The sequence below is a fragment of the Oryza brachyantha genome, chromosome 3 (genome assembly GCF_000231095.2).
Source record: "Oryza brachyantha chromosome 3, ObraRS2, whole genome shotgun sequence".
In the NCBI taxonomy this organism is placed as follows: domain Eukaryota; kingdom Viridiplantae; phylum Streptophyta; class Magnoliopsida; order Poales; family Poaceae; genus Oryza; species Oryza brachyantha.
The window spans coordinates 7,086,660-7,113,391 of NC_023165.2; the positions used below are offsets into that span (position 1 = coordinate 7,086,660).

At 40.4% G+C, this 26,732-nt stretch overlaps 2 protein-coding genes across 3 annotated transcripts; both read right to left on the minus strand.

Annotated features, from left to right (window-relative positions):
* Positions 1-1,871: 1,871 nt before the first annotated feature.
* LOC102714993 (rho GTPase-activating protein REN1-like) lies at positions 1,872-12,618 on the minus strand. 2 transcript variants are annotated; one of them, XM_015835374.1, is made up of 26 exons: positions 12,533-12,618; positions 11,809-11,928; positions 11,448-11,554; positions 10,883-10,987; positions 10,520-10,556; positions 9,378-9,454; positions 8,533-8,600; positions 8,371-8,449; positions 7,998-8,142; positions 7,806-7,910; positions 7,561-7,638; positions 7,307-7,362; positions 7,147-7,216; positions 6,889-6,973; positions 6,487-6,730; positions 6,165-6,383; positions 5,050-5,358; positions 4,925-4,974; positions 4,214-4,274; positions 4,048-4,131; positions 3,742-3,858; positions 3,492-3,595; positions 3,308-3,371; positions 2,573-2,690; positions 2,285-2,478; positions 1,872-2,119 (listed from the first exon to the last, which is right to left on the minus strand). In XM_015835374.1, exons 3-26 carry the CDS (start codon positions 11,481-11,483, stop codon positions 1,964-1,966), a joined length of 2,661 nt encoding a protein of 886 aa, XP_015690860.1. In that variant the 5' UTR covers positions 11,484-11,554; positions 11,809-11,928; positions 12,533-12,618; the 3' UTR covers positions 1,872-1,963. The 2 variants fall into 2 exon arrangements, with proteins under 2 accessions (XP_015690860.1, XP_015690861.1); XM_015835375.1 differs by lacking the exon at positions 1,872-2,119 and having other exon boundaries at positions 2,387-2,478; positions 2,573-2,635.
* A 1,381-nt stretch (positions 12,619-13,999) lies between these two features.
* On the minus strand, positions 14,000-17,369 carry LOC102715276. The gene is made up of 5 exons (XM_006649705.3): positions 17,087-17,369; positions 16,417-16,490; positions 16,175-16,254; positions 15,278-15,429; positions 14,000-14,768 (listed from the first exon to the last, which is right to left on the minus strand). Exons 1-5 carry the CDS (start codon positions 17,289-17,291, stop codon positions 14,698-14,700), a joined length of 582 nt encoding a protein of 193 aa, XP_006649768.1. The 5' UTR covers positions 17,292-17,369; the 3' UTR covers positions 14,000-14,697.
* Between the last annotated feature and the right edge of the window lie 9,363 nt (positions 17,370-26,732).

The following is a 26,732-nucleotide window of genomic DNA, read 5'->3' on the forward strand; positions in this document are numbered from 1 at the left end:
TGAGAACGGATGTGATTCGGTTGACCACATCCAAAGCATCGAATTGGTCCTCCTCTTCTCCTGATCCTGATATTACTCATAGCTCGAGAAATTCTGTTAGCGGCCAAAACCAAGTCCTCCTCACTGATCTCTTCCAGTTGATCATCGGACAAGGCGGTAAAAGCAGCAAAGGCTGCCAAAGAAATAGACTCAGAAGAAGATCCAGATGAGGATATTAAAGCAGTAGATTTCAAATCAGTCCTTTTTCAAAGAATATTCATCTCATATGTTTTTAATTTAGTATAAAGAATATCCAAAGTTAAAACATTCATATCAACAGACTCTTGAATTGAAGTAACTTTAACATCCCAAACTTTCATATCAAGGCCATTCATAAAGTGACGAGCAATCTCAGATTGAGAATAGTTAACATCATAAGAAGCATCAACAGATCTAAGATCACTCAGGATTTTATTGAAACGAGCCAAATAGTCATCCAAGGATTCTCCAAGTTTCATCTCAAATTTTATATACTCCTTTTTGAAAACATCCTTTCGCAACTCTTTGATATTTGAAGTTCCAGTATGAAAATCATTTAAAGCTTTCCAAATCTTATTAGCAGTTGCAAGATGCGAAACACGATCAAAATCGGAGCGAGAAATCCCATTCAGAATAATATTGCGCGCTTTGCAATTATTTTCAAATTCTAATTTTAGAGCCGGAGTATCAATGCGTTCAGGAATCTCATAAGGTTGATTAACTTTAAGCCAAATATCATAACCCTGAGATGTAATATAAGATTCCATCTTTTTCTTCCAATAGTCAAAATCAGATCTATTAAATATGTGAGGTTTGTTTGAAAACTTTTCAGCCATGGCAAACAAATCTAAAGATCGGCGAAGATCAAATAGAAAACGAGGCTCTGATACCACTTGTAGGATCGAACAAGATCAAACAAACCTATCAGAGGGGGGGTGAATGGTAGGGAAAAACAAAACCCAAAAATCTTTCGCGGAATAAAAGATTGCCTCTGTCGAAGAAATTGACGCAGGCTTGCTACCTTGATCGCGTCGCTCATGTGTCGCCGCTATCTTGATCGCGCCGCTCATGTGCCGCCGAGCAGATCATCGAATCGCGCCACTCCTATGACGTCGATCGGATCGTCGGAATCCAAAAAATCACCAATAGATGAAAGCCGAAAACGTATATTGAATGATCTTGACTTTATTGCATCAACTGGTATTTACAAAGTGCACCAACAGCACTCCTATCAAAATCGTCGATCTAGAATCAACAACTAAGTCTCACAAAAGCACACCGGGGGCATACCCCTCGGTCTCTATTTATATCGAAAAGTCTATCACCAAATAGGAGTAGGACTCCTTATACTAATATGGCTCATCTCTTAGTTTTCCTAATCAAATCCAACATGTCAAAATCAGCCGTGCTACAGTAGCCCGGCTGCTACAGTACCCGCCGCGCTACAGTGATCCGATCCGGTTGCTACAGTGCCGCGCGCTACAATATCCGACGCTGCTACAGTGTCCGAACATGTAGCAAATTCCTTTCCTTTTCTCATCCAGTTTTGATCCGATTTACTTCCCGATTTTTCCGGCGCTTACACACACAACATGTGAAGCCCGTTACGATTCCATCCCACACGGTGTTGCTCCACCATGTGCCAACTCGTATTCAATATCGTCACCTGGCATCCTCGATCGTCCGGACCTCAGCTCCTCCCTGAGCCTAGTCACGATCACACCGCCATTGACCGATATTGACCTCAAGTCACCTGCACAACTAGAGACAAACCAACCGTTTCCGAGCACAGATATCGCAACCTGACTCATATTAGTTACACACACTCGCACCAACACCTTAACTGTTTCCAAACTAAATTCAATTTATAAACCAAATCGCAAGCCAATTGTTCATCAGAAAATATTAATCATGCTTATGATCTTACAGTTAAAACTCCCACTTCTCATGTGGAATCTCTCTCTGAAGCTGGAGCTGTAGGCCCTGGTGGGCGAGTCAAATCTAAGTTTTGCATTTCACTTGCAATAAGTGCTCTTCTTTCTTTCAAAAAATTAAGTCGGTTTGTGAGCTTGGCTAATGCAGATGGTACAGCCCCAGATCCCTGAAATAATATCAAGCACATACAGTTAGCATAAACTTCAATCCACTAAAGTGGCAGTATGCCAGTAACAACCACATTTCCATATAGTGCCACCAGCAATGCCAGCGTACTTATAGAAACATATACTATCTCGCCAGCTATTGGTTAAGGGGTCAATGAGATTACCTCTGTTCTAGTACTCGAATAGGCATTCGATCCAAGCCTGCTTAACAGTGGGTTATTTGAGTATTGCCTCTGTGCAAAGTTCCATTTCGATGTAAATGATCCATCTTGGTCATCCTTCATAATCTCACCGTTGGAAGACAACATTCTTTGAGCCCTTTGGCTGATGGTGCTTGACTGCTCATCAGATGAGATACCTGAGGAAAAAAATATTTTGAACTAATAAGAGTTTCGCTTCTTTTGCTTTATTTCTTTTACAAAATGAACAGAAAGTATATTTATCAATTTTACCTCCTGAACTCATATTTTGTTGATAATTAGTATTCATTTGCTGCTTCTGGAGAGCTGGTTTGCCTGTGGAAGAAGATGAAAGTAGTGTGTTTTGCTTCATCGATTGCTTCATATCTGCCTGAAATGTGATATAAAAACTGAATTCATTGTGTTGGTGTGGCCCATGGAGGCCCATGAGGTCCATGCTTGTGTATATTTACCCACCCTCCTAGGGCTTGGGACGAATCAATCAATCATTAATTCTAACATGGTATTAGAGCTAGGGTTTCTTTTTTTTCTCTCTCCTCCCCACCTCCCTCCTCAGCCACCGCCGCCACCGGCGAGCTGCTGCCGCCGCTGGCCGCCATCCTCCTCCTCCGACTGCTGGGGGGTGTTGGTGTGGCCCATGTAGAGGCCCATGAGGCCCATGCTTGTGTATATTTACCCCACCCTCGTAGGATTTGGTAGAAACCAATCAATCATTAATTCTAACACATTGTGTGCCCATTGCTAACTTCATCAAGCGGTCTTTGCTACATAACTCGGTTTCTTTCCTTTGTTATCTACAGTAATGAGATATGGGAGAGTGCATTTTCAGGCACATAACTAATGTGACTAACTTAGTTACACAGTTTCAAAAACATCCCATATGAAGCTATGGTTTCGATTTCCAAATATTGGGATAGAGCACTCAAAGGCATGCACATGGAATAGTAGTCCTAAACTCAAAAGAGTGTTTGGCTCTCGTAGCCTTACCATATCTGTAGCTGATACCATGTCAGATAATCCAACATTGGATGATGCAGTATTCTGTTCATCTCTGGAGAAAGATAATCCACAAGTATGTTCCTTTCACATCACTCACCATTCTAATTGGAGAACAAAAAAACCGACATACAGTGCTAAAATACCACAGAGTGCTCTGGATAGAAATCCTTACCCAGCTAGCTTGTCTGTATTTAGGAGTAATTTGTTGCATGAGTCACATAATGACGTGGAGCTCATCTGGACCTGGTTGTTCAGTTGTCCACGGAGATCAGAAACCTTTTGTTTCAAGTTCAAAATATCAGCTTCAGCAGTAGCAACTTCCTCAAGGTCAGCCTTAGTCTTTTATTAGCAGAACAATTTTTTTTTTCAAATTGTGAAAAAACACTCGCATTTTGACTCGGTAATAAAACTTTAAAAGAAACCTTGCTGTCAATTGTTGATTGGAAGGACACCTGCCCTCTTCGCAAATTCATCAGCCCAGACTCCAATGAGGCCCTCAAATTTCTCTCCGTCTGTAGCTGATCTCGCAAATGTTCCACCTGTTGAATGCAATTGTTTACAGAGAATGCATATTTCAGGCAGATATTGAAGATGTATAAATTTCTGGTATGCCCGGCATAGATGTAAGGATTTCTTGTGCAGATAGAGACTTAATCATGGAATCTACCAGGGCGTTCTCTTTCTAGAGACAAAAATATAATACTTTTTTCCATAGTTTGATATCTTACTTCTTTTTCAAGTGCTAATCGGCGTTCATGCAATTCTTCTTTCCTCCTTTCGATACTTGCATGGAGGATTGAGTTTTCTTTCACCTGAAATTGACAGCAAATCACCTCATGTGTACAAATTTGATGATACATAATTTCTCAGTGATCCCAGGGGAAAAGGTTGTACCTCCTTTGTAATTTTAGATTGGAGATCTGTCTTCTTGTTCTCAAGCTTCTCAATAAGAGTCCTAGTTGAAAATCGAAATTAAAACAAATAACTCAAAATTTATCAGCATTGTAAAAGCTGTCTGATATCTTCATTTTTTAAAATTTTCCAGCAGTTCTTGATTTGATTTTCTTAAATATGTTCACAAAAGATAAGAGGCAAACTCTAAATGATACAAATTTTACAGAACCAATTGGAAAATTCACCAATCATGAAATGGAAGAACCAAAAAATTCCAGGACGACTATGGAAGTGAGCTTTTGATTTCACTTCACAAGCACTTCCTTTTCCACTATCCACTACTGATCCTAATTTTCAAGAATATGCATAAGACTTGCATATCTTTGTACAACTGATACTAATGGGAGTGGAAGGAAAGTTCAAGGAAATGTTGTGGGAGAAAATGTGAAAAAAAATCAAGACCATATTAGCATAAGCTAATTGTCACAGTTTAGACAATTGAGGTGACAAGTAAAAACTAAAAGAGTAAGCAATATTACTTGTTTGCATTATTACCCCCAACAAAAGCCATTTATTCCCACCGTTGGTCCACAACAAAAAGGGAGTTGTTAGTTATTGAGACAAAAAGGAGAACAAAGAGACAAGTTACAACCACAAGTGGAAAAATAACTTGGTGCTTCTAAAACAAGAAATATATAGCTGCATACTTACTCATCATCACTGCAATAGTCAATCTCCTCTGCTGATAGGTCTTTTCTTGCCTGCAAAGAATGTATTTTACTCACATTATGAGATTTTCCTAGCCACATTAATGTGCAGGAGTATGCTGTACGTACTGAAGTACGGCCCCATAAGGTCCTTTTACTCTTATTTCTTGAGCTGTTTGATTTCTCCATAAATTTTGCTCTTGAGGATGATGAGGGAACATTGAACTTTTCTATTTGATCTGTTGATCCATTTGATCCGTATGATTCTTGTTTTTGGTTGGATGGATCATTACTCTCCATTAGGCAGGTGTTCTCCATTGGTGGAACAGAAATTTTAGTGTCTCCCCTTACCGTGCCATGTTCTGTTGCTGCTTTCATAGGGGGTTGTAAACCCTGACCGTTGCCTTTAGATGCTGTGCTAGAGTTATTGTTCTTAACCTACAGAGTATGGGTCACGGCACTGTAAGGGTGACATACAAATTGCAAGAGCATTAAGTCAAGGACACAGATGTAATTCTGGGTACTCAATATACTTAAACTCGTCAGTTATTATTCAAGGTTTATACAAAGTCCTGGAGCTGTAATGTATCATGTTCACATATCAGATCAATGAGCTACTGTGAACAAGTCGTTCTTTTCATGTCAGAATAAAGTTACAAGCTTCAAGAAGATTTTGAGTAGTAAGCATCGCTATGAAAGATTAGCACTTCAATTCTAAGTTATAGCTTGAAACACTTATTCAACTTTAGGCATGCTTTTGAGGTAACGTTAGAATTGCACATATCAGTGATCTAAAAGCATCTAAAAATCTGTAGCAGATGGAAGCAGCTATTGTAGTGCTCTGCACAATTACAGCAGCATAACAATCTCGTACTGCTTTTCAGCAATCTGCTAGCTTACATACTTTTCAGGTCCACTACTAACATGATGTAGTTTAAGCATTTAAGCATATTAGGTTTAATCTATAAACTACTTGTTCTACTATCAGTGTTATATCAACTATCCAGGCCTTTTAGAAATTTTAATATCGAAAGTGGAAAATTGGACCAAAATAGAAGTTATATGGAAAACAAGAAGGATAAATACAATACAAACACAGTTGTTAACCATTGAAATCAACAAAAATAAAAGCATGGGCATATCATAAAAGGCTACAAAAGGGGTGCTCCCTCACTGCAGGACCTTTCAGACACAGCAAGGCCCATCTGTATTGCTTGAATCAAAACGATGGCTAGTTGAAGTACCTTGTCGTCAGAGACACTGATCTTAATGTTTTTGTCACATTCACTGCCACCAGAGGAGTGCACAGAATTATCATCCATGTCTTCGTCAATGTTATCCTCTCCAGAATCGTAAGAGCCATCCTCATCAGGGACATCGTTTTCTGTGGAATATTCCTTGTCAAAATCATCGTCTTCAGACTCAGTATATGCATCCGAGGAGCAGGAACCTTCTTCCAAGTCCTATACAGGTAACTGCTGAATTAGAATCCATGAAGAGTCAATGCAGTATAACTTCAAATGAAACTTGACTGTATAGAAAGGAACACGTAAAGGAAGAAGATACATCAAATATCTGATCATATTCCTCGAGCATAATGATGACAATTGCTTGAGCATGATTGGCAGCAGCTGCAGCTTGAAGCAGCTGGAATGAACCATCCCCAGCCATACTGAAATCGCTATCAATTTCACATTCACCAAGAAGAAGAGGTCGGAGAAGGAGCGGTGCCATGCAAGCCGCCAAAGCAGATTGAGACATCCTATTCACAGCTTTGTGTGATCCAACAATCTGCATCATCTTAAGAATCCTAAAAGAAAACAAGTGAGTTTTGGTTTTGGAGTTCGTTGGTGGAATTTTAAGTTATCATTGTACTACAGCCTAAACTCAAACTGGTTCTTCACGAATGAAAACCTCAGTCATGACACAAATAGTGTAACTTCAAACAAAAGCATCCAAGGTAGATACCTCTGTAATAGTTGTCGATTTGGTTCTGGGAAAACATCATAAATCACTCTATTCATCGCATCAAGCCTTCTTGCCTTGTCAGTTCCTGTACAATCACACGCCTCTATCAGTTTATAATTCTAGGATTGTCAGCATGTTCCAGATTAAGGGCATGTTTTGAGCCAATTTTAGCAGAATTACATGTACATCAGTTAAATGCAAGACGACTTTGACTGATTGTTGAAGTAATAAATAAAGAGAATTTCAAGTCAATCTTACGGTAAGCTCCAACCAGAGCAGTGCAACATGGTGCAGGAACTGGAGATGAAGGCATCTCTCGAAGAACATACTGTAGAAAAGGAGAACCGAAAATATGTTACTGAAGGATGTGGTAAGTCTATGTTGTCACGACGTAGTCAACATTTGGCAAAAAAAATACCTTGATACAATCACCAATAACATGTGCATTCTCTTCAGGAGAGAACTCATTTTTCCCTAGAAGATACACATTAACTATTAAATGGTATATATTTATCACGTGAACAGGACATGAAATTCAAGGATCACATATTATCAATGCTTAATGGCGCTACAAGTGACACCAATATTCCCATAAAAGAACATTATATTATTTTAATTAGAGTTACACTCATCAAGCTCTTGTTAGAAAGAGAGTGGGGTGCAGGACAGTACCCTTTTCGTAGTCCCGAACTCTGCGTTTGACTTCTTCAACATCAGCAGACTGACGTAGGATTCCTTCCACCTTGACACCTATAAACAGAGTATGTTTCTGGTCATCACTAAATATATGTACAGTGGTTCTAGTTTTTTAGACAAATATCGTACTTCTATTTGACTGTTATTAATATTCACCAGGATAGCATGAACACAAATAAGTCAAGGCCATTTGCTGATTAATTATTATAAAAAACACTTACCATAGTCTTCAATGAACTTCAAGGCCTTTTCCAGGAAAGATGGATTACCATCAGAATCTACAAGTGCAAACTCTGCAGGCCTCCCAATAACAGATTTATCCTCCACTGCAATTGAAACAGTAGGATTTGCTCATTAAAGTTAGTACCTAGTTACCTACTAGTGAGCAACTCATGAAAATTACCATAACTTACGCTGTTCAGCTGGAGCTTCAACGGGCTGTGCTATGTCAGTGCTGAAAATTGGATTTTGACCAACAGTAGTCGCTATAGCAGGTGCCTGTGCCAGAGTATTCTCTAACGCACTTCTCCATTCATTGAGTTCTTCTGTACTTTCTGCCTGCTCAGTGAAAAATCGTTACATTAAATTATGATAAGCATATCAAACATGAATGGAACAATTCCTTGCTTTTGCATGAGCTTCAGCTAATCTCAACCAAACAGTTGGTCTGCAGGAGATGATACTCCCCTCTCTCCCCTCGACTTTGTTGCTGCATTAATAGTTCCCACCCAAGGGCAGAAGTACATATTGTCAGCTGTTAAAAATTGAAATAGGTGTGCAACCAACCTTGAGAGTGAAAGTTCGCCCATCAAGGCCATCAGGAAATAACACTGTTAAAAGTTTCCTGTCTTCTTTGACCACAACACTGAAACCATAGCTCAAGATTAGATGCTTGCCAGATTACAGGAAATTTAGCCTTTCAACAAAATATAATTTCTCAATGCATACCTTCCAGAGTTATTCAAGTCAATTCCACCTAGTGTAACAATCGGTTCATTTCCTCTGGGAGGTGCATTCTGATATTAAAGAAGAAACCTGGGATGAGTTATGAAACCAACAATACGAAACCAATCATCATCATATTTCACCAACAATACGAAACCACGCTATTAAGAACAAAAACAATAAGCTTAACTAGTTCCTCTAGCCTCAGTATTTGTTTTGTCACTTTTCATATACAACTATTAATAGTATGTGAAAAAAAATAAGTATTCCACTTCACATGCAGGCCCATGTATTTCTTTTTTTTCCATAAATTGTGTAGGTATAGGTGATTAAATTATGACGAGCCAATATGCTATTGAAGGGGTGCATGCGTGCTGATCAGGTATGAATAACATTTTTTTGGGAATAATTCTCATTCAAAGGTTCTAGCACAGTGTCTTGTTTCTGAATATATTATAGGATATATCCATATCAAGAAGCCCCTAATACAGAACCTAGCAACTCTGGCCAAGATTATACCTCCAGGGCATCAGTGATAAAATACAGTGAGTAGACAAATAAAACAACAAAAAATACTAACAGAAAAACAGGTCAAAGCAATAGAAAAGACTTGTTTATGACAGCAGTCAGCTAGCAGTTTTTTAATTTCCAGTGTAAAAGTATGCACGCTATGGAGCATTCTTCGTCACGATGAACATTATCTTAGCTTGAAAAGCAAAACACGTCATCTACATCAGGTTTGTGAGTGAACAACTCATGCAAAAGAATACAACAAAGTACAGATATGCTATAATACAGTATTACGTCAGAAAAGGCTCAGCACACAGAACTACAGTGATATATCTTACAGGATCACTTCTGAAGAACACTAATGATGCCCTTGTAAGAATAAACCAGCGTTTTTTCCATGTTGTCCAACCAATTCCTGTTATTTATCACTTTAGTGAAACATAAATGGTACTGTAGATAAAAGTTTATAAACTTTCAAGAAAAGTCTCACATTTATAAATATACTTTTCTTTAGAAAAAGAGTCAGTAGGTAACCAAGCTTCTAAATTTGCTACAAACTTCATTACAAAATATAAGCATTTATGGCTATGTACCTGGACGATGGCTAGGAACATAGGCAGAAATGCTTATATTTTGGAACAAGGATCACAAAACATGGTACTAATCATTCTGATACACCTATGCAATGCAAGCAGAAGTTCCCACCAAACTAAGATCAAAATAAGCAAGCACTTTAGTTGGTTTGACTCTGTTCTATGTGGGGCTTAGTATGGTTAAATAATTCTGAAGCACATAGGAATTTGGTGTTTCAAGGAACATTGTTTGTGTTACCCTCTGAAACTCTTTAAGGATCTCATTTCTGGAGAGGCAATCCTTATAAGCTCTCCAGGCTATCTAAATAATAAACACATGGTATATTGCTGTACTTTTTATGCTTGATACAAGACAGACTAAATGAATCACGGTCATCAATATATAATATATAATTCACCGAGCTTTTTTTACCATCCTTAAAATAGTGCCTTGAGGTACCATATTTTTTAGTGTAAAAACTTGATACCTTTAGGTACTATGTATCTCAAGGTACTTTCTCAAGGACTGTAAATTTCCCCATAATTCACCATATTAATAACTTGATTTCCTGTCTACTAAACTATGGCATAACCAAATAGGCTCATTGTAATTTATTATGCTACCTAAACATCCATGGCAGATGGTACAATTGTCATTATTCATTTAAGATATTTTCATAATTGTGCGACTTCAGGATAACATGAATTATTGGTTCTTGTGTACTGTACTTGAAGTGTAAGAGGAGGTTATTGTCCTATTTAGCCCACTGCATGGAAATATTCATATCCACAGATATATTACTGCAAGCTTTCTAACACGAACATATGTTTTCGATGCAACAATGTATATACTAATACTAAAAACAGAATTTATGCAAACATTACACAATTTACCACAAATCACATACCTTTAGATGAGAGCAGTAAATGCCCACTCTTAAGAACCTGTGTCAGAAGAGTACTTCAAATTGGTCAGGAAACTTGTGCATGCAACTATGAAGCATAAACGCAACCATGTGTACTCTTTCCACTGAACATAATTCTGAAATATTATTGCAGTTTAACGATAAGAATTCAACAAAGCACCTTTTCATATGCTCGCCCAAGCACAGATGAGACATAAGAATATCAAATGTGAAGTTTCAAGTATGAATAGGTGCCAAATATGCATAGCAAATATGAATCACTTGCTCAAGTAACATACAATAAGTCATTCACAAGGTTATTTAGAAATGCATATCACAATTTTTAAGTGTAAGAAGCTCATAAACCTGGCAATTAGGACATGTGTTTGTAGTCTGAAAGTTAGGGTCTCCTTCCCCACATCGGCAGATTTTGAACTGACCTGCACTCTCAGCAGGCTGCCAAGATGATACCTATAAAAAAATATGAAATAAAATGGATTGAATACTCATACTAAATTACTAATGCCACAGGCAATTGATATCATAAAGAGGTCTTGAGACAAAATGCTAATATTTTGCCAGTGGGGTGCTATATAGCAACAGTATATTCATAACTTCTGATCATCAAGACAGTTAAGAGAAATTGAAATATCCATTTTGTTATTCAATAATATTCACTCTTTATGCCTGAAGCAATTGGCTTACTGGTAAAATACTGTAACTGTAACAAAATATATAACAGAAAATCACCTTGTCAACAAAACGAGACCTTCAATTTTTTGCTTTGAATGAATTGCACTAGTCCAATATCCCAATATATACTCAAAATCAACTAAACTTCAGTTAAGTGGTTAAATGGTGAACTATTCACTGGAATAACCAAATGCAAATGAATCATGAATAACTGTAGGGAAAGCATATCCCCTCTTACTTGCTGGTAAGGAATCCTGAAATCTGAAGCTGACATTGTCTTCTATAAACGGCTGACTTATGAAATGCACCAGAGTGTTTCTGTTCCGCCAATGAGTTGATATTTCTCTAGAGAGTGATGCAGTATACAATGTTACTTGTGATTAATTTATAATATATTTATTTAAAAATAATAATGTGGCACAATGATATTATTGACGCAAAGATCAATAGTCTTAAAAAAAGATTCAAACTTCAATGATTAATTGCTGGATGCTTCTCTCAATTCAAAGCAAAACTGAAAATTTATGCGTGAGATGATATGGATCCAGAACAGAGTCCCCTGTGAAACTCAAAATTCGACAACAGGAATAAGGATTTACCACAAGAAATTGAAGTATGCAGAACTATATATTATCCCCGCATGCAGAAGCTTCAAATCTGTTAAGTTGACATCCACATTCACCCTAAGTATCATCCTATAAGCTTTTAAGCCGTTGGACCTGGCGATGGTTCATATCAAGCAAAATCATAAGAAAAGACATAAACAAAGTTGCAAACTATTGTTAATATGGCAGACTACTAGCATGCCCCTGGACTTTTGGTTCTGTTATGCCCGACGTAATTGGAACTTTGATTCATGACGGGATTATGGAATTCATTTATGCTCGTGTATGTGAGGATGTAGGTACCAATGCCTCCTAACAGATAACTCAAATCGTGCATAGATGAAAGTACGTAGCTATGTTAAAGCTCCAAGCCGAATCCATCAAATGAGACATCCGCTTGAACCAATCAAGCACCAGATTCTCAACGAACCACAAATGGAATGAGAAAAATAATACAATATACATCAAGTCCCAAAACTATCGTAAGCGAAACAGGCACAGCAATCTGCATGCAAGTTGACGGAATCGGATTCATCACATCGAGCAGACATGCGAGACTCCTTCCACCTCTTGCCCTCCCGCCAGCGAAGGAAACAATGCGTCATGCCTGCCACTGCCACTACCGAATCCCAAAATGGGCGCACTCATCGCAAATCCACCATGCACATGAGGGAACATACCACCGTTGAACACAAGCGGAGGCGGCAATGCGGCTCACCTGCCACCACGAGCGCGATCAGCCAGCCGATCAGGAATCTCACGGAAGCACGCGCGACGCCATCGATCCCCACCACCACCCCTCCAACCTCTCCCCCCTCCTCTTCCGCTCCTCGCTCGCGCGCTCTGATCTCCTTCCCCTCTCGCCTGCACTCTCTCTGGGAACTTCTTTTGGCTGGGACGAACACAACGAAATCCATGACCAACGGGAGCTACTGTAGCGTGGGGGAACAGTGTGGGCCCACATGTCGGAGAAACGTTCCAATTCCCTTTGCTTTCTGCCGTTCCATTCCGACGAGCGAGGCGAGGACCGCGGGGACGCGCGATCTGGGCCGTGAGTTCGACGGCGTGCGACACGTGGCACCCGATCGAGGGGCCCCTGTCGCGCGTTCAGGCGTAGTGGGAGGCATGTCGTGAACGGGAAGGGCAGGTTCCGTTTGCGGGGGCATGGACAGTGGAGTATCAAGTTAGCTGGGCTCCATTGCTTTCAAAAATCTTGTCTGCTCCTGCTTATATTACTCCAACTTTTGTTCGTTTTGTTCTTGGGCATACGCCCAGATGTTATACTCTACTGCATCCGTCTCATAATAATTTTATTTTTTAATTTCTGTATTTAAAGTTTAACTATTCATCCTATTTAAAAAATTATAAAAAAACTTTAAAAAATAGTCATGCACAAATTATTATTTATATTTTATCATCTATTAACAATAAAAATATTAATCGTAAAAAAAATTTAAATAAAACGAATAGTCATATTAAAAAGTAAAAAAATAAATTTATTTTGAGACGGAAGGTAACCTTTTTTTTACATGCTTACCACCTGTCACCGCAGGTCGACTAGAAATGATCAAGCTAGAATTTTCAAATTATCTGCATATCAAAGTCACCAACTTTTAGATGTCATGTAGGGATGGTCATGGTCGATCATGGATAATTTTATATTATCTTTAGTTCAACTAACTAAATAAACTAAATTTTATTTTATAGTAATACTTATTTTATTTAGTTAAGGTAAAACCAATCCTATCCGTGGGCTGACCCGCATCCATCCCTAATGCCATCTACTACAAACAATTGGTGAGCATCATGATTCAAAAAGATACTTGTAAATCGTCAGCAACCAAACGGCCAAAGTTTCATGATATTGATCCATAATTATAGGACCAGAAAACCATCAAACCAATGCTTTGGGTGCTCTTGGAGCTGAAGCATTTTCAGTGTTACACAGAAACGTTAAAACAGTCGCACGGAATCGTGCATGGCAAGTTGCAGCTTGGGGCCTTGATACTAAGGGCATATACAAAGATGTCTATTAGCTAACTCTCATAATCGTCATGTAAACAAATTTGATAACGTAAAGAAAAGAGAGGAAAGAAGAGAGAAAAACGGTTGTCATGCATGGACTGTTAGCATCTATGAAAGAAAATTTTTTGGATGAGAATGTATAAAAAGAAAACTAGCTTAGTAAAAAATATTTTATTACATTAATAAAGAAACTACACATGACTATCTTTATACGTATTATAAACTCTTGTTACTGACGTGACGTATTATAGACTCTTGTTGCTGACGTAACATGAGATGAAGCCCATTAAACATGCCCTAAGTGAATTGGATACTGCCACTGCTGATCCTTGAATCCTCGGCAGATACGCTTGTTCCTTGGTTTCCTGCACAAGAACACAAGCCATGTGCGAAGCCAGGGTGAGCCCCGGCCGTAGCCCGGACCCCATTCATGAGCTCACGGTCGCAACAGAATTGAAGGGGCATAACCAGAAAAGCATTGCTCAATATGCCCGTACAAGCATGGCAAATAGTAGTGGCAGCTGCATGAGATAAGGACTGCACTTCCTACCAGAATCAAACCGAAGTGTACGATCCCTCCTCCAGGGTTTATGTCAGATTCAGCTACTGAAATTACGATAAACACTTTACTTGAAACATCCTACACACAATTCCACAAACCACTTCGACCTAGCAGGTTACCGAGAGTGTCAGACAACTGTCCAAGGTAATGGGTGCAATTTTGGAGTTTGATGGTAACTACACAGTCACGCTCTCTTCGAGGATTCAAAAGCGACCTAAGGGGGAGCAGAACAAGGACCAGCCAACAATGCTACCACAGTAGCACACCAGCACACCCTGACAAATGTGCCTCTGCTTTTAGTTGTCCCGGCTTGGTTCATCCTCATCGTCGAGATTGATGCCAGAGATGTTCATTTTCCCTATATTTACTGCATTGCAAGATAGAACGAGTTAGTAAACATTTTCAACACCCTGCATACTTAAACGAAGCTGGATCAGTGATGAACTTGTGGCTATGGGATTGGGAGGTGTAATACTTGGTGCAGAACTAAGGGCATGTTTGGTTCTATGCCAAATTCTTGCCTTGCCAACTTCTTTGGCAATATTTCACTAAGCTTAAAATTGTATAGCTAGGTGCCAAATAATTTGGTAATGGCAGATTTTTGGTTCCAAACCAAATAGGTGAGAAAAAAATGGCATTGCCAATTATTTGGCATGGTTCAGAATGGATGAAACCAAACAAGCCCTAAATAATCCATCCTTTCATACTGTGGTGCCAACATCCTATAATTTGGTATATGTCCTCTCTGTGCAAGTAGCCTTGCATGCTTGTTACAACCTCTCACTAAACCCCAACACCTCTGCAGGAACAAAAATAGAGGACCAAGAATATCTCTTGGGCAATCCCCAAACAACAAAAAACATAGGTATACCTTACCAATTGCATCCAATCCATTTAGATTTGGCATATACTTGCTAATGTGCTCTTCTGCAGCTTTGTCAGCCTTCAGTGTCTCACATTCGAAAGAGATCGAGAACTTCTGATTCCCATGTTTCTTTTCAACCAAACCAACAATGTCATCTTCCCAACTGAACAAAATATTTATATCTTCAGGAAAACTGAGACTATATTAAAAATTCATGCTCAGTATAAAACAAATAACTGATACCAAAAAGCACACAGTCCCTTGTTCCCTCAGGCTATAACCCTTACCATCATTCACTGGCATCAACCAAGAGAGACAGCAGAGCTCACTCTGCTATGATCCTCTCTTTTCCTTTTTCACACTTTCTTTACTCGTTAGAACTTATGCAAGATAACTAATAACAGATAAGACAATCAATACAGGCCGTAGCATTTGGACAATATGAAAAGGTGTTATAGCATTAATCTGCAACTCCAAATCCATGCCAATAAGACCCAAAGCAATTATGCATTAACAGATCTTTGGTTGCTTGAAAAAATATGTCAAATAACTCATGTCAAAGATCTGGAAATAGCATGATGCGTTCGATGGAAACTTCTTTAATGAAGAACAGAGAACGAAGACACACAAGTAAGCACTTGATAGTTGATACAAGGAGCCATTTATCCTTTTCTCGATTTAATACCATTTTTTTGCAATACTAATCAGAGCACTCATTGAAAGCATAATATGCTACAATTATATGTTGTAGCGATGTTTACTGTCAACCAATTATGTGCCTATAGAGCCTCAGGAATTGAGTGTTAACAATATCTCATCAAAATCCCCTTATTTGATAAATTTTAGACAGATAGTAAATTCAGCATTAGTTCTAATCAAATCAATCCATGACAAGAAAAAGTACTTGCCCATGCAGATGGTCAATGTTTTGCAACCGAGCAGCATCATGGCCCCTGCATTCCACCACAACCACCTTCTCTCGCTTGTTCTGTCAAATGGACATGATGGTTTCATGAGAATTTTAGCTATAATAGAAAATGATGCAGGAATAAAATACCCGCAGGTTAATTATTATAGATCCAAGAAAATATAGGGCAACAAAAATAGTAGAAGATATGCTTGATGGTGGACCAAGTTATACATTTCTCACCTTAAAATCTATTATGGAAAGTTTTATCAGGCGGTAATCTTCCCCTCTGCTGCATTCCCTCTCACAAGATATCGCTTAAATGATAGCAAAGAAAAGGAGAAGAGTAATGTAAATGCAGATAGCCAGATACAATGGTTCACAATTCCACCCACAGCGATTATCTTATATTAAGAACATATTATTTTACTGTGCAGCACTCAAGCTTCCATTACATGTCATCAAGGCATTAGCAGTTAATCTTGATTTTTTTTCCGTAAAGCACAAAACAAACTACAATTTCCTAGATGATACAGACCATACAGTTATATACACGTTTTCTTTTGAATGACGCGACATAGTGAAGGGCATTGTCTGATACGTTTACCACATCTTATCTCACAACACAAATATGCATTTATGTATCCTCGGAGATTTCCACTATACCCAAAAAGGGGTCATCTGCTTGATCAATTTACACTTGTCTGGTAGCACAGGAAAAACACAACTTTCTCGTGCAAAATGATCATGCCATTTTGTATCCACTTTACCTTTGAAATCGAATTTCCTTCTGAGCCGATGAGCAAAAGTAATTTTGGTGACAGCAAAAGGGTTTTTGGCGAGAGCGCAGACGATTCAAGCAATAGGCAGTTGGAACCAAATGCATGAAAGGGGAATGGAGAGAGATGGATACGTGTGCCCTGGAGACCGTAGCAGACGGAGTCCGGGAGGCGGATGAAATGGCCGGAGATGGCGCCGGAGGGCAGTAACGCGATGGACGCGACTCCGTCCATCGTCTCGCCTGAGTCCACCTCTTCGACTTGAGCCCCGGTGCCCTCCATCTCCGCCAGTGGCGGCTGAGGGTCACCGTTCGTCGGCGGGTCCGAGACCGAGCTCATCGTTCTTCCCCACGCGCGGAAGAACCCCAGTGCGCCGCACGGCAGCGGAAGACGGCAGGACGGTGGAGTTTTGCACTTTTGCAAATGCCACCCCAACTAAAACAATTTTAGCCTATGTCCGCGTACTCACTTAAATATATTAATACTTCCATTCTGGTCCATTAGAAGCATATTTTAAAAAGATAAGATGAGAGAGAAGAGATGTGCTATTAATTTGTGTATAATATGTGGGACCATGTATTGATATTTTATAGGTAACTATTGTATGAGACCACCTCCAACAATAGAGATAGCATACTATCTCTAAGCATTCTAAAAGACAATTTCTTCAATAGTCTAGCTCTTAGCAAGTAGGTAATAATACAAATGACCCTACAAGTCATTCTCACTTGACATTAAAATATATACAGGAGACTATCTCTTGATTAAGCGATAGCTTTTATCTCTTTTCTATTATAAAATTGTATAGTGCATCTTATAGATAGCTTATAGATACCCATTGGAGGTAGCCTGAGTTGGCTATAGATGAATTGGAGCTAGTAGTTGGCTATACTATTGCACTTGCTCTTATGTTAATTATTTCACAGATTCATATGGATGCTAATAAATTCAGGTATATATGTCGCTGAATAGAGATCCAGTTTCGATAATTATGGACAGGTTTCGATGGATGCTAAGAATTTATGAGACATTAGCAACAAGAAGGATACAATGCTTATTCTAAAGGTTCGGACCTCTTCTAACAGATAATAGTCCCACTCTTACCGGTTACGGTCAATTTTGGCATCAAACCAATCTTGCATGAGTATATCATACAAGGGGAAAAACCCCAGTGTAGTCTACAATTCTATTGACATAGTAGTATGGGCATAGTTATCGACAGCTAGGCATTGTCAGGCGTCTCCAAATTATCATAGTATTTGCATTGTATATACTTTCTAAGGGCATGTTTGGGAGAGTTAAGGGCATGTTTGGAAGAGTTTTAGATTCTGAGAAGCAGCTGCTTGGTAGCCAGCTTCTAAGAATCTGGAAAAGCTTCTAGACCCAGCTTTTTCAGCTTCTGGATTCTTAGTTCATTTTACAGAATCTGTAACTACAGATTCTCAGAAGCTGTGAATCGCTTGGGGCAGCTTCTGACAGAAGCAACTTTTGGGAAAAGCTGCAGCTGGAAGAAGCTCTCCAAACAGCCCTAAATGCCCCTCAAGGCTTATTGGATTATCCTTTGTATTTATACTCTTAAATATTCCTTTGTCTGAATAGAACTAGAGAGACAAGTATATATTATACAAGCAATCTTGGTAGGATATGTAGGACTCCGTATTTGATTTCTCATCTAGAACTTCTTCCTCTTCTGTTCTGGATTTTATCTATAATATGAGATTTCTTTCCGTATAGGATTTGGCATGTATACATATGTTTAAATAAATATTCATCTATAGGCATCTCATATCGAGTATATTAACAATGTATAAATCATATTTATCGATCCATGGGTGAATCTAGGTAGAGCCAAAATATCTTATAATATAAATAGATGAGTACCTCCATTTCGTATGAAAATGTTCGAACCCTTCTTACGACATGTTTGGGGAGCTTCTGATAGTTGCAGCTTCTTACAAAATCTTCAAAAGTCAAAAGCTCTTTCAAACAGTACTCAGCTTCTGATCAGGAGTTGTATAATCTAGAAAATGAATTAGAAGCTAGAAGCTGGAAAACTCAGCTTTTCCAAATTCTGTGAAGTTGGCTTCTCACCATCTGCTTCTCAGAATCTTAAGCTCTCCTAAACAGTCCCTTAGATTTATATATATGCTAATGAATATGGGCACATATATAAAACATATTCATCGATTCATGTATATATCTAGATAGGTTAAAACATCTTATAATATAAAAACAAGCAAAATCTCAATTGAGAAAAATGGTTTATGGTGTCAAGCAGAGAATGGGCAAAACCCGTACATCTCCCAAATCCTGTTCCAATGCAGGGGTAGCAAAAGTTACATATAATATAAACTAAAAATGTATTTCTATGGTACCACCATATGTAGAAGTGTACTTGGATTTCATGTATATCTTAGCTTCTATTTGTTTTGATTTCTTATACAACAACTAAATTTTAGTTCAATATATTTGGATTTAATATATAAATCTTAACTTTTATTTCTATGAATATTAGTATATTTTCTATATAACTATGTCCATATATCTAACAATTAACATATTTATATTCTTTTCTTAATTAATGCAGCAATTTCTAGCCTCTAGAGTGAACTACTCTATTATTTGCATTTAGATAAAAAAGAAATAATTTTCCAATTTACTACTCTATTATTATATCATTGTTTTCTTATTTGTGAATAATGTTAGCATTTGGTGAAAGGAGTGTAGCTCACCTAGATAAGTTCCTTGTGGTGGAACTTATCCACCTAGGCCCACGATTGGTTGTGAGTAGAGGGGTGTTAGTTATCCGGCGTGGAAAAAAATGGTAGTAGATTAGTACATGATCAATTAATTATTAATTATAAAAAAATAAAATAGATTATGACTTTTAAAGCAACTTTCCTATAGAAAAATTTCGCAAAAAATACACCGTTTAGCAATTCGAGAAGCGTGCGCGCAGAAAGGAATCTAGTATTAGGAGTGGAGGAGCCAAACACGGCCTAGGTTCAAGTTCTAAGCTTGACTCATATATTTGCATTTTATGGTTAGTTGTTATCTCAATCATTGACGACATATGCATTGACATTAGGGATGGCAAAATCCCCGCCGAGGCAAGGCCGGGGCGAGGGCTCGCCCCAGCGGAGCTAGGGCCTAGGACACGTGTCGCGGGAAATCAGGGCCGAGGCCCCGGTTTTTTTGGGGTTGGGCATTTTAACCCGCGGGGATCCCCACGAGACCCTAAAATATTTAAAAAAAAAAAAGGAAAACCCACTATTGGGCCAACCTGATACTAGGCCCATAGCGAACTACAAAACCTTAGCACTCCTAGAAATGCACCCGCACAACCGTAGTCACACCGTCCTGCGTCCCCCATCTGAAATCGACGCCTCCTAGTCCTTTGCGCGGACACCGCCCACCTCCTACCACCGTCCACCCTCGCCGCCCATCGCTCGCTGTCGGCCACCCTCAGTCGATCTACCTGCCGACCGGCCACCGTCCTCAGCTCGCCGAGCCACCAACCAGCCACAACTTTCTAGCCCTTGTCGCCCCCTGCCGACCGACGCCGCCTCCATCGGTTTGCCCAGGGTGGCTCCTCCCGACGCCGACTTGTTCCCTCTAACCGAGTCTCGACGTAGCGCGACGACAACCAATTTCGGGGCCCCGTTCAAGGACGGGGACTAGTTTCCCCCTGGTTCCTATTTCGGGGCCAAGGCTAGGGAGCAAAATCAAGGCCGAGGCTAGGGGTGTTTCGACCATCCCTGCCCCCGCCCCGCCCCATTGCCAATCCTAATCGACATTGAGGAGTCTATAGTGGTGTTTTAGTCTTTCGGATGTGTTCATAAGAGTAGGGTATATGTGTGTATATAATATCTATAGGTATATAGTTCTCTTAATTTTGGGCCATCAAATAAAAATGGTAAGCTTTAGATTTGGAACTAACACAAGTGCATTAGATATTTTAGTGGTCTATTTCACAAGAGAAAATTATTTGTCCCTCTGTTAAGCCAACTTTTATACTCCCTTAAGTTTGAATTTTGATTTTGATTTTTTTCATACTCCGTTAGTTGGTCGTTTAACTCTTATGAGAATATTAACCTAATGGAAGAGAACTTACAGTATGTGGAGAGTATATTGTCGGGAGTGTATAAATTTGTTGGCTGTGACTACTATATTCATGGTTTTGTTGTGCGATGTATTAGCAAAGTTTATTTTCAGCGATACGAAAGGTATGGAAGAGATAAAACAAAAAAAAATCAGGAATATTAAGGAGTGAAACAACTCAAAAGCATAAAATGGGTTGATTAACACTTTAGGGGCATGGAAGTAATTTTCTTAATTTCACAATAGTCTTCTACGCAAGGGGCGATGTATTATTTTGTCAAAATTATTTTATCCACGTTTCAGCCTTCCGCACGGCCCAGCCCAACCAGTTATCGGGTTTGTTCTTATCTAGTTCCTGAGAGCAGGGATGAAAATGGTACGAAAATTTACCAAACCGAATAGGGATGAAAATGGTACGAAAATTTACCAAACCGAACAGAATCACATCGCTTTCTATATTTGACCCAATTAAATTCGTATTTTTTAACAAATTCAGAATATTAAAAATTCAAAATGCAAAAACGGAATGAAAACAGTTTTATACTTGTTTGACTGATTTCTATATTTCTATATTTTATTCAGAATATTCCATATTTGTAAATTCGTTGAAACCGAAATTGGTCCACTATCACATTCACATATTCACTAAATCACAAGTTAGGTCTCCCAGCCCAAGCCCAATAGCCCATAAGCTGAAAACCCTATCTCCCCAATCCCCATCAGTCATCACGCAAGGGCTCACAGCATCAGTACTCCCTGGTGGCGGCCTCCTCATCTTGTACGTGCGCTAGCCACCGAGCTGCCCCCTACTTTGTCGCCGTTTGCCGGCAACTACGTGTGTGCTCCCTCCTACTCCACCAACATCCGGTAGCGGTCCAGGTCCAGGAGATCCGGCGGCCGCCCCCTCCCTCCCGCGGCTCTCGCCCGCCAGGTCCCCTGCTCCCCTCTCCCTCCCGCGGCTCCTCCTCTTGAGAGCGGCCAGCCGGCGAGCTCTCAGTCTCGCGGCTGCTGCATCTGTAATTCTGTTCCCCCACCGTGGTGTCGTATACCTAGCTACCTCTCTATGGGGAGATGTCTTGCTGTGCTCCTATTAAGTTAAGACGCTGTCACGTCCCTGTTCATATATACCGTCATTTATCAGAGATTCGTTAATCACCAAAACCTTAATTTGCTAGTGCTAGGTCAGATCACTGATGATCTTAATTAGTCGGTATCACCACAAAGTATATATATTGGATCGGAAAAACTAGACAACGGGATCCTGTACGAGCGGGAGCCACTTGCCTGTCTATTATTTTTTTCCGTCGACATCGTTTTCTCCATGACCGCGTGGGCGCCTCCTCTCCGCGATGCTCGCTCGCTGGGTCGTCTCCCCGCATTGGCACACCGATGCTGCTTATCCGCACTCATGCATCTCCTCCATGTTGCCCCGCTCATCGGCGTCGTTTCCTTCGTGCCCCTCCGCGTTGCTCGTCAGCGTCATCTCCTCCATGCCAGCAACAATCCATGCTACCTGGCACGTCGGCGTTGCTCCTTCGTACTGCCCCGCACACCAGACACCAATTTTTATCTGCATCCTTTAAGTTGCCCTCGTTCTATAATATCAGTTGGTATCATCCGGTATCATCTAGTAACACCTGGTACCATGTGATACATGCATCTTTTTGAGCTTCCCTGGTTGCGTGGTGCTATGATACCAGATGATACCAACTGGTATCATTTGGTATCAAATGATACGATACTAGTTGGTATCATCCGGTATCATCTAGTACCACTTGGTACCATGTGATACATGCATCTTTTGAGCTTCCTTGGTCGCATGGCGCTATGATACCAGTTGGTATTATCTGGTATCATACTAGTGGTATCATCTGGTATCATATGTGAGACGTATCTAAGCGCGAAGGCGGGAGACCATCTGATACATGTTGATACCATATGATACCACTTAGAACCCAGTGGTTAGGCAGCGATGTGAGGAGCAGTGGAGCGAGGAAGTGCGGCGGCGTGAAACGTGTGCGGCGCCACGGTGCGGAGGAGGCACGCGTGACGTTGGCGCGAGGCGTGCACATGCGCGACGCGTCGGTACAGAGGCACGGAGGAGGTGCGTCTGGCGTGGAGGAGACGTGCACGACGTGTCGGTGCGGAGGCGTGAGATTTCAACCACGCCACGTCGGGTAGATGTTACATTAATTAACTATACCGTTCGTACAGTATACTATATAGTGTAGTACTTCTTATATTGGATATACATGCATGATATCAAAATAAGGCCGGGTTAATTAGCTCCTAGCTAGTTAATTGATCCTAACATGTATAATGCTAATGACTGTAGTCGGGTGTCTTATACTTATATCCTAGTTTAGTTGCTACTTAATTGCTTGGTCTAGACATGTATTTGTGTGTTGACGAGTTATTATTCCGTATTATTTTTCAATATACCAACCGTGTTTGACATATTTTCGTTTGAATTGGTTCGTTTATGAAGTTCTCTATATTCCGTATGTTCGTGTTCGTTTTCGTGTTTGACTTTACCGATTTCGTTTTTGTTTTTATTTTCGTATTCAAATGTAGAAGTAGAAAAGGGTTAAAATGTTTTCCGACATTTTTTTACCACTTTCATACCTACTCCAGAGCACGAAGAGGATCCATGGCGGCGGCGGCCCCGACGAGAGGGGAGGTACTGTCCCTCCTCCGCACGGCAAGGCATTTCTCTGACTACAACATCCGCGAGTACACGCGCCGCCGTGCCACGGACGCCTTCCGCGAGAACCGTTCCCTTGGGGACGTGGCTGCCGCGGCGGCGGCGTACGCGGACGGGAAGAAGCGGCTGGAGGTGGCAAAGCGGCAGGCGGTGGTTTACTCTCTGTACGCCCCAAAGGCTAAGAGCATCATGGAGATGAAGCTTCAGTGATCGACGAGAGAGGTTTCATGCCCTCTTGCTTGCTGTCCTCTTACCTAGGATTTCTGTTCTGTTTATATCATCATGTGATAGGGTTTGCGAAAAATTGGTGTTACTAGACCCGAGATGATATTACGTATGCTGGATAATTGTTATGACATGGTTGCTTTGAGTTCAATAAATTAGTTCTATCGTGTTCAACATACCATGAGTCCATGAATTGTTATCAAATTTGATGATTTGACACTTTCATTGTTTATGTTCTCACTGTAGTAACTGAAGTTGCATTGGTGTGAATTGTCGCACTTATTAACTGTTTGATTAAATGCCACAGCGACTGATACATCAAGTACTTAAAAACCCAAACAGGCCAAGGCTGTGCAGAGCCTGCTTGCTACTAGAGCATGCTTGCTACTTTCTTTGTCCTGGCTGACTAGAGGACGGGATCCCGTTCGGACTGGACAAGTTATGAAACAGATGGTCCTAATTGATACCAAATGATACTAATTGATATTATCTAACTGGTATCATCAAATTTTTTTATGGACAAACATGGCTTAAGTGGATAGGTAGGTTCAAACTTGTTTAGGTGTAGGTGGAGAGGCTGCCACATCCAGGAGGAGCTTGAGTAGATTGGTCCCACTTAACTCATCCTGTCCTCGGACAAACTGTTATTTGTCAGGGGACTAGAATAGATTGTGTATGTTTTTTTAGAGAAGAGTATTTTTATCCGGCCTCTATATCCACTCGGATATATGCAGCCATTTTTATTTTGAGAACTTTGGAAACTTAGCCGACTTAGCCTCTCAAATACCCAAATCTAAAATTCATGCTCCTATGGAGATTTGAACCCAGGACCTTAGATGCTACTCAGGTCACTGCAACACACTAGGCTACATGTCCTTTCACAGATTGTGTATGTTAAAAGTGCAAAATTTTGGAAATCAGAATCCCTAGACCATAACCCTGGCAATCTGTCCGTATGTAGCATGGTGAACTGTTGTTAGGTTAAAGAAATATTTCGTGAGGTATTTTCCTGTCATGATACATGCCAGTTAACTGCAGAATCATACTTCTTTTGGTACAATAAATACGAGTATGGAATAGCGGGTTGCCCTTGGTACAGAGAAACCATGTTATTCTTCTAGCACCATATATTCATAGGAAAAATTCCTTATGTACACCTGCAAATTGAACCAATCGCTTACGTGCACCTCAAAAACACTCATTCTCTTTTGTGCCCTCAAAAATTCGCTACAAACCCTTCCATACCCCTGCCGTGACGTCTCCGTGAAATAACTCTTCCATAGCTTGTCAGTATTTCAAAAAAGACCAAACTGCCCTCTCCAGACCCTATCCAGCCAAATCTGCAGCTCTCTCTCTCAGTGTTTCTCCTCTCGTCTTCACCGAGGGAAGCCCGGCGGCGGCGGCGGCGACGGCTCCCCAGGCTGGCGCGCGCTCCCCAGGCCGGCGGCGGTGGTCCCCAGGGCGGCGGCGGTGGTTCCCCAACCCGGACGACAGCTGCTGCTCCCCGGGCGGCGTCGGCGCTTCCCCAACCCAGACGGCGGCTGCTGCTCCCCGGGCGGCGTCGGTCGCGGCACTCCCCAGGCCGGCAGCGGTTCTCCAGGTTGGCGACGGTGGTTCCCCAGCCCGGGCGTCGCCTGCTGCTCCCTGGGCGGCGTTGGGCGCGGCAGCTCCGGGCGGCGTCGCCTGCAGCAGGTCTCGGCGGCGTCGGCTACAGCTCCCCGGGCGGCGTCGCCGGCAGCAGTCGGCTCCCTAGGCAGGCGTCGCCTCCCCTGCCCGGGAGACAGTGGCCTCTCCCCATCCCGCAAGCTCTCCCTCTCTCTCCTCTCATCTTCACCGAAGCACAGCGGTAGCGGCGGCTTCGGCTCCCATTTCGCGTGGCGACTACGGCGGCTCCCCCCACCTCGAGCGGCAGCTGCAGCGGCTCCCCACCTCGGGCGGGTAGGTACTGATTGTTGTTGGTAAATGCAGACTTCGCTCAAGCTTATGGACTAATCTATGTATATTGCTAGCTGATTTAGTTTTGTTTTGGTAATGATAGATTAGCCTATGGAGTGGCTAAGTACTGTCATGTTGAACTTAAGTGAAATGCTGCTGTCATATTTTGGTGTTGTACTGCCTACGTATGGCCGTTGTTTAACTGATGTACTCATATGGTAATGGTGCTTATGGTGTAACTAGTACTTGCTAATTTAATTAGTTTGTCAGCCAGATTGCTCTATGTTTAAATGGTATTGTGATGTGGCCATATACAGAGTATTTGTCTTGCTTAAATGTATTGTGGTCTACTCATATGGAAATGGTAATTTGGTGTATATCGTATTACCATGAAACTAATTGTATATTTTTAATGGATGCTCATGTTATTGTTATGCATGTATTTTTCACACTAGCCCATTGTGTACAACTAGTCTCGGTACTGTTAGCTAGCTATATCCATAATTTATTTTAAATAGCTATATTCATAATTTATTTTAAATAACTATATTCATAATTTATTTTAAATAGTTATATTCAGAATTTATTTTTCACTATTTTTTCATAATTTATTTTAGATAGTTATATTCAGAATTTATTTTAAATAGCTATATTCAGAATTTATTTTTCACTATTTTTTCATAATTTATTTTAAAATTTCTATTTAGAATTTTTTTCACTATTTTTTCATACTTTTTAAAATTTTCTATTCAGTGATTATTTTTTAAATTTTGTTTTAAATTGTATCCACGCATTATTGTATTTTACTGTCATGT

Excerpts from the sequence above, each read along its gene's own strand:
- LOC102715276 (XM_006649705.3), bottom strand. The coding sequence starts at position 17,291 with ATGAGCTCGGTCTCGGACCCGCCGACGAACGGTGACCCTCAGCCGCCA. Across the intron at positions 16,255-16,416 it reads TTTCCATAATAGATTTTAAG|AACAAGCGAGAGAAGGTGGT; the intron begins GTGAGAAATGTA and ends TCCATTTGACAG. Across the intron at positions 14,769-15,277 it reads AAATGGATTGGATGCAATTG|TAAATATAGGGAAAATGAAC; the intron begins GTAAGGTATACC and ends CTTGCAATGCAG.
- LOC102714993 (XM_015835374.1), bottom strand. The coding sequence starts at position 11,483 with ATGTCAGCTTCAGATTTCAGGATTCCTTACCAGCAA. Across the intron at positions 7,217-7,306 it reads TTATTGGTGATTGTATCAAG|TATGTTCTTCGAGAGATGCC; the intron begins GTATTTTTTTTG and ends CCTTTTCTACAG. Across the intron at positions 6,731-6,888 it reads AATCGACAACTATTACAGAG|GATTCTTAAGATGATGCAGA; the intron begins GTATCTACCTTG and ends GTTTTCTTTTAG.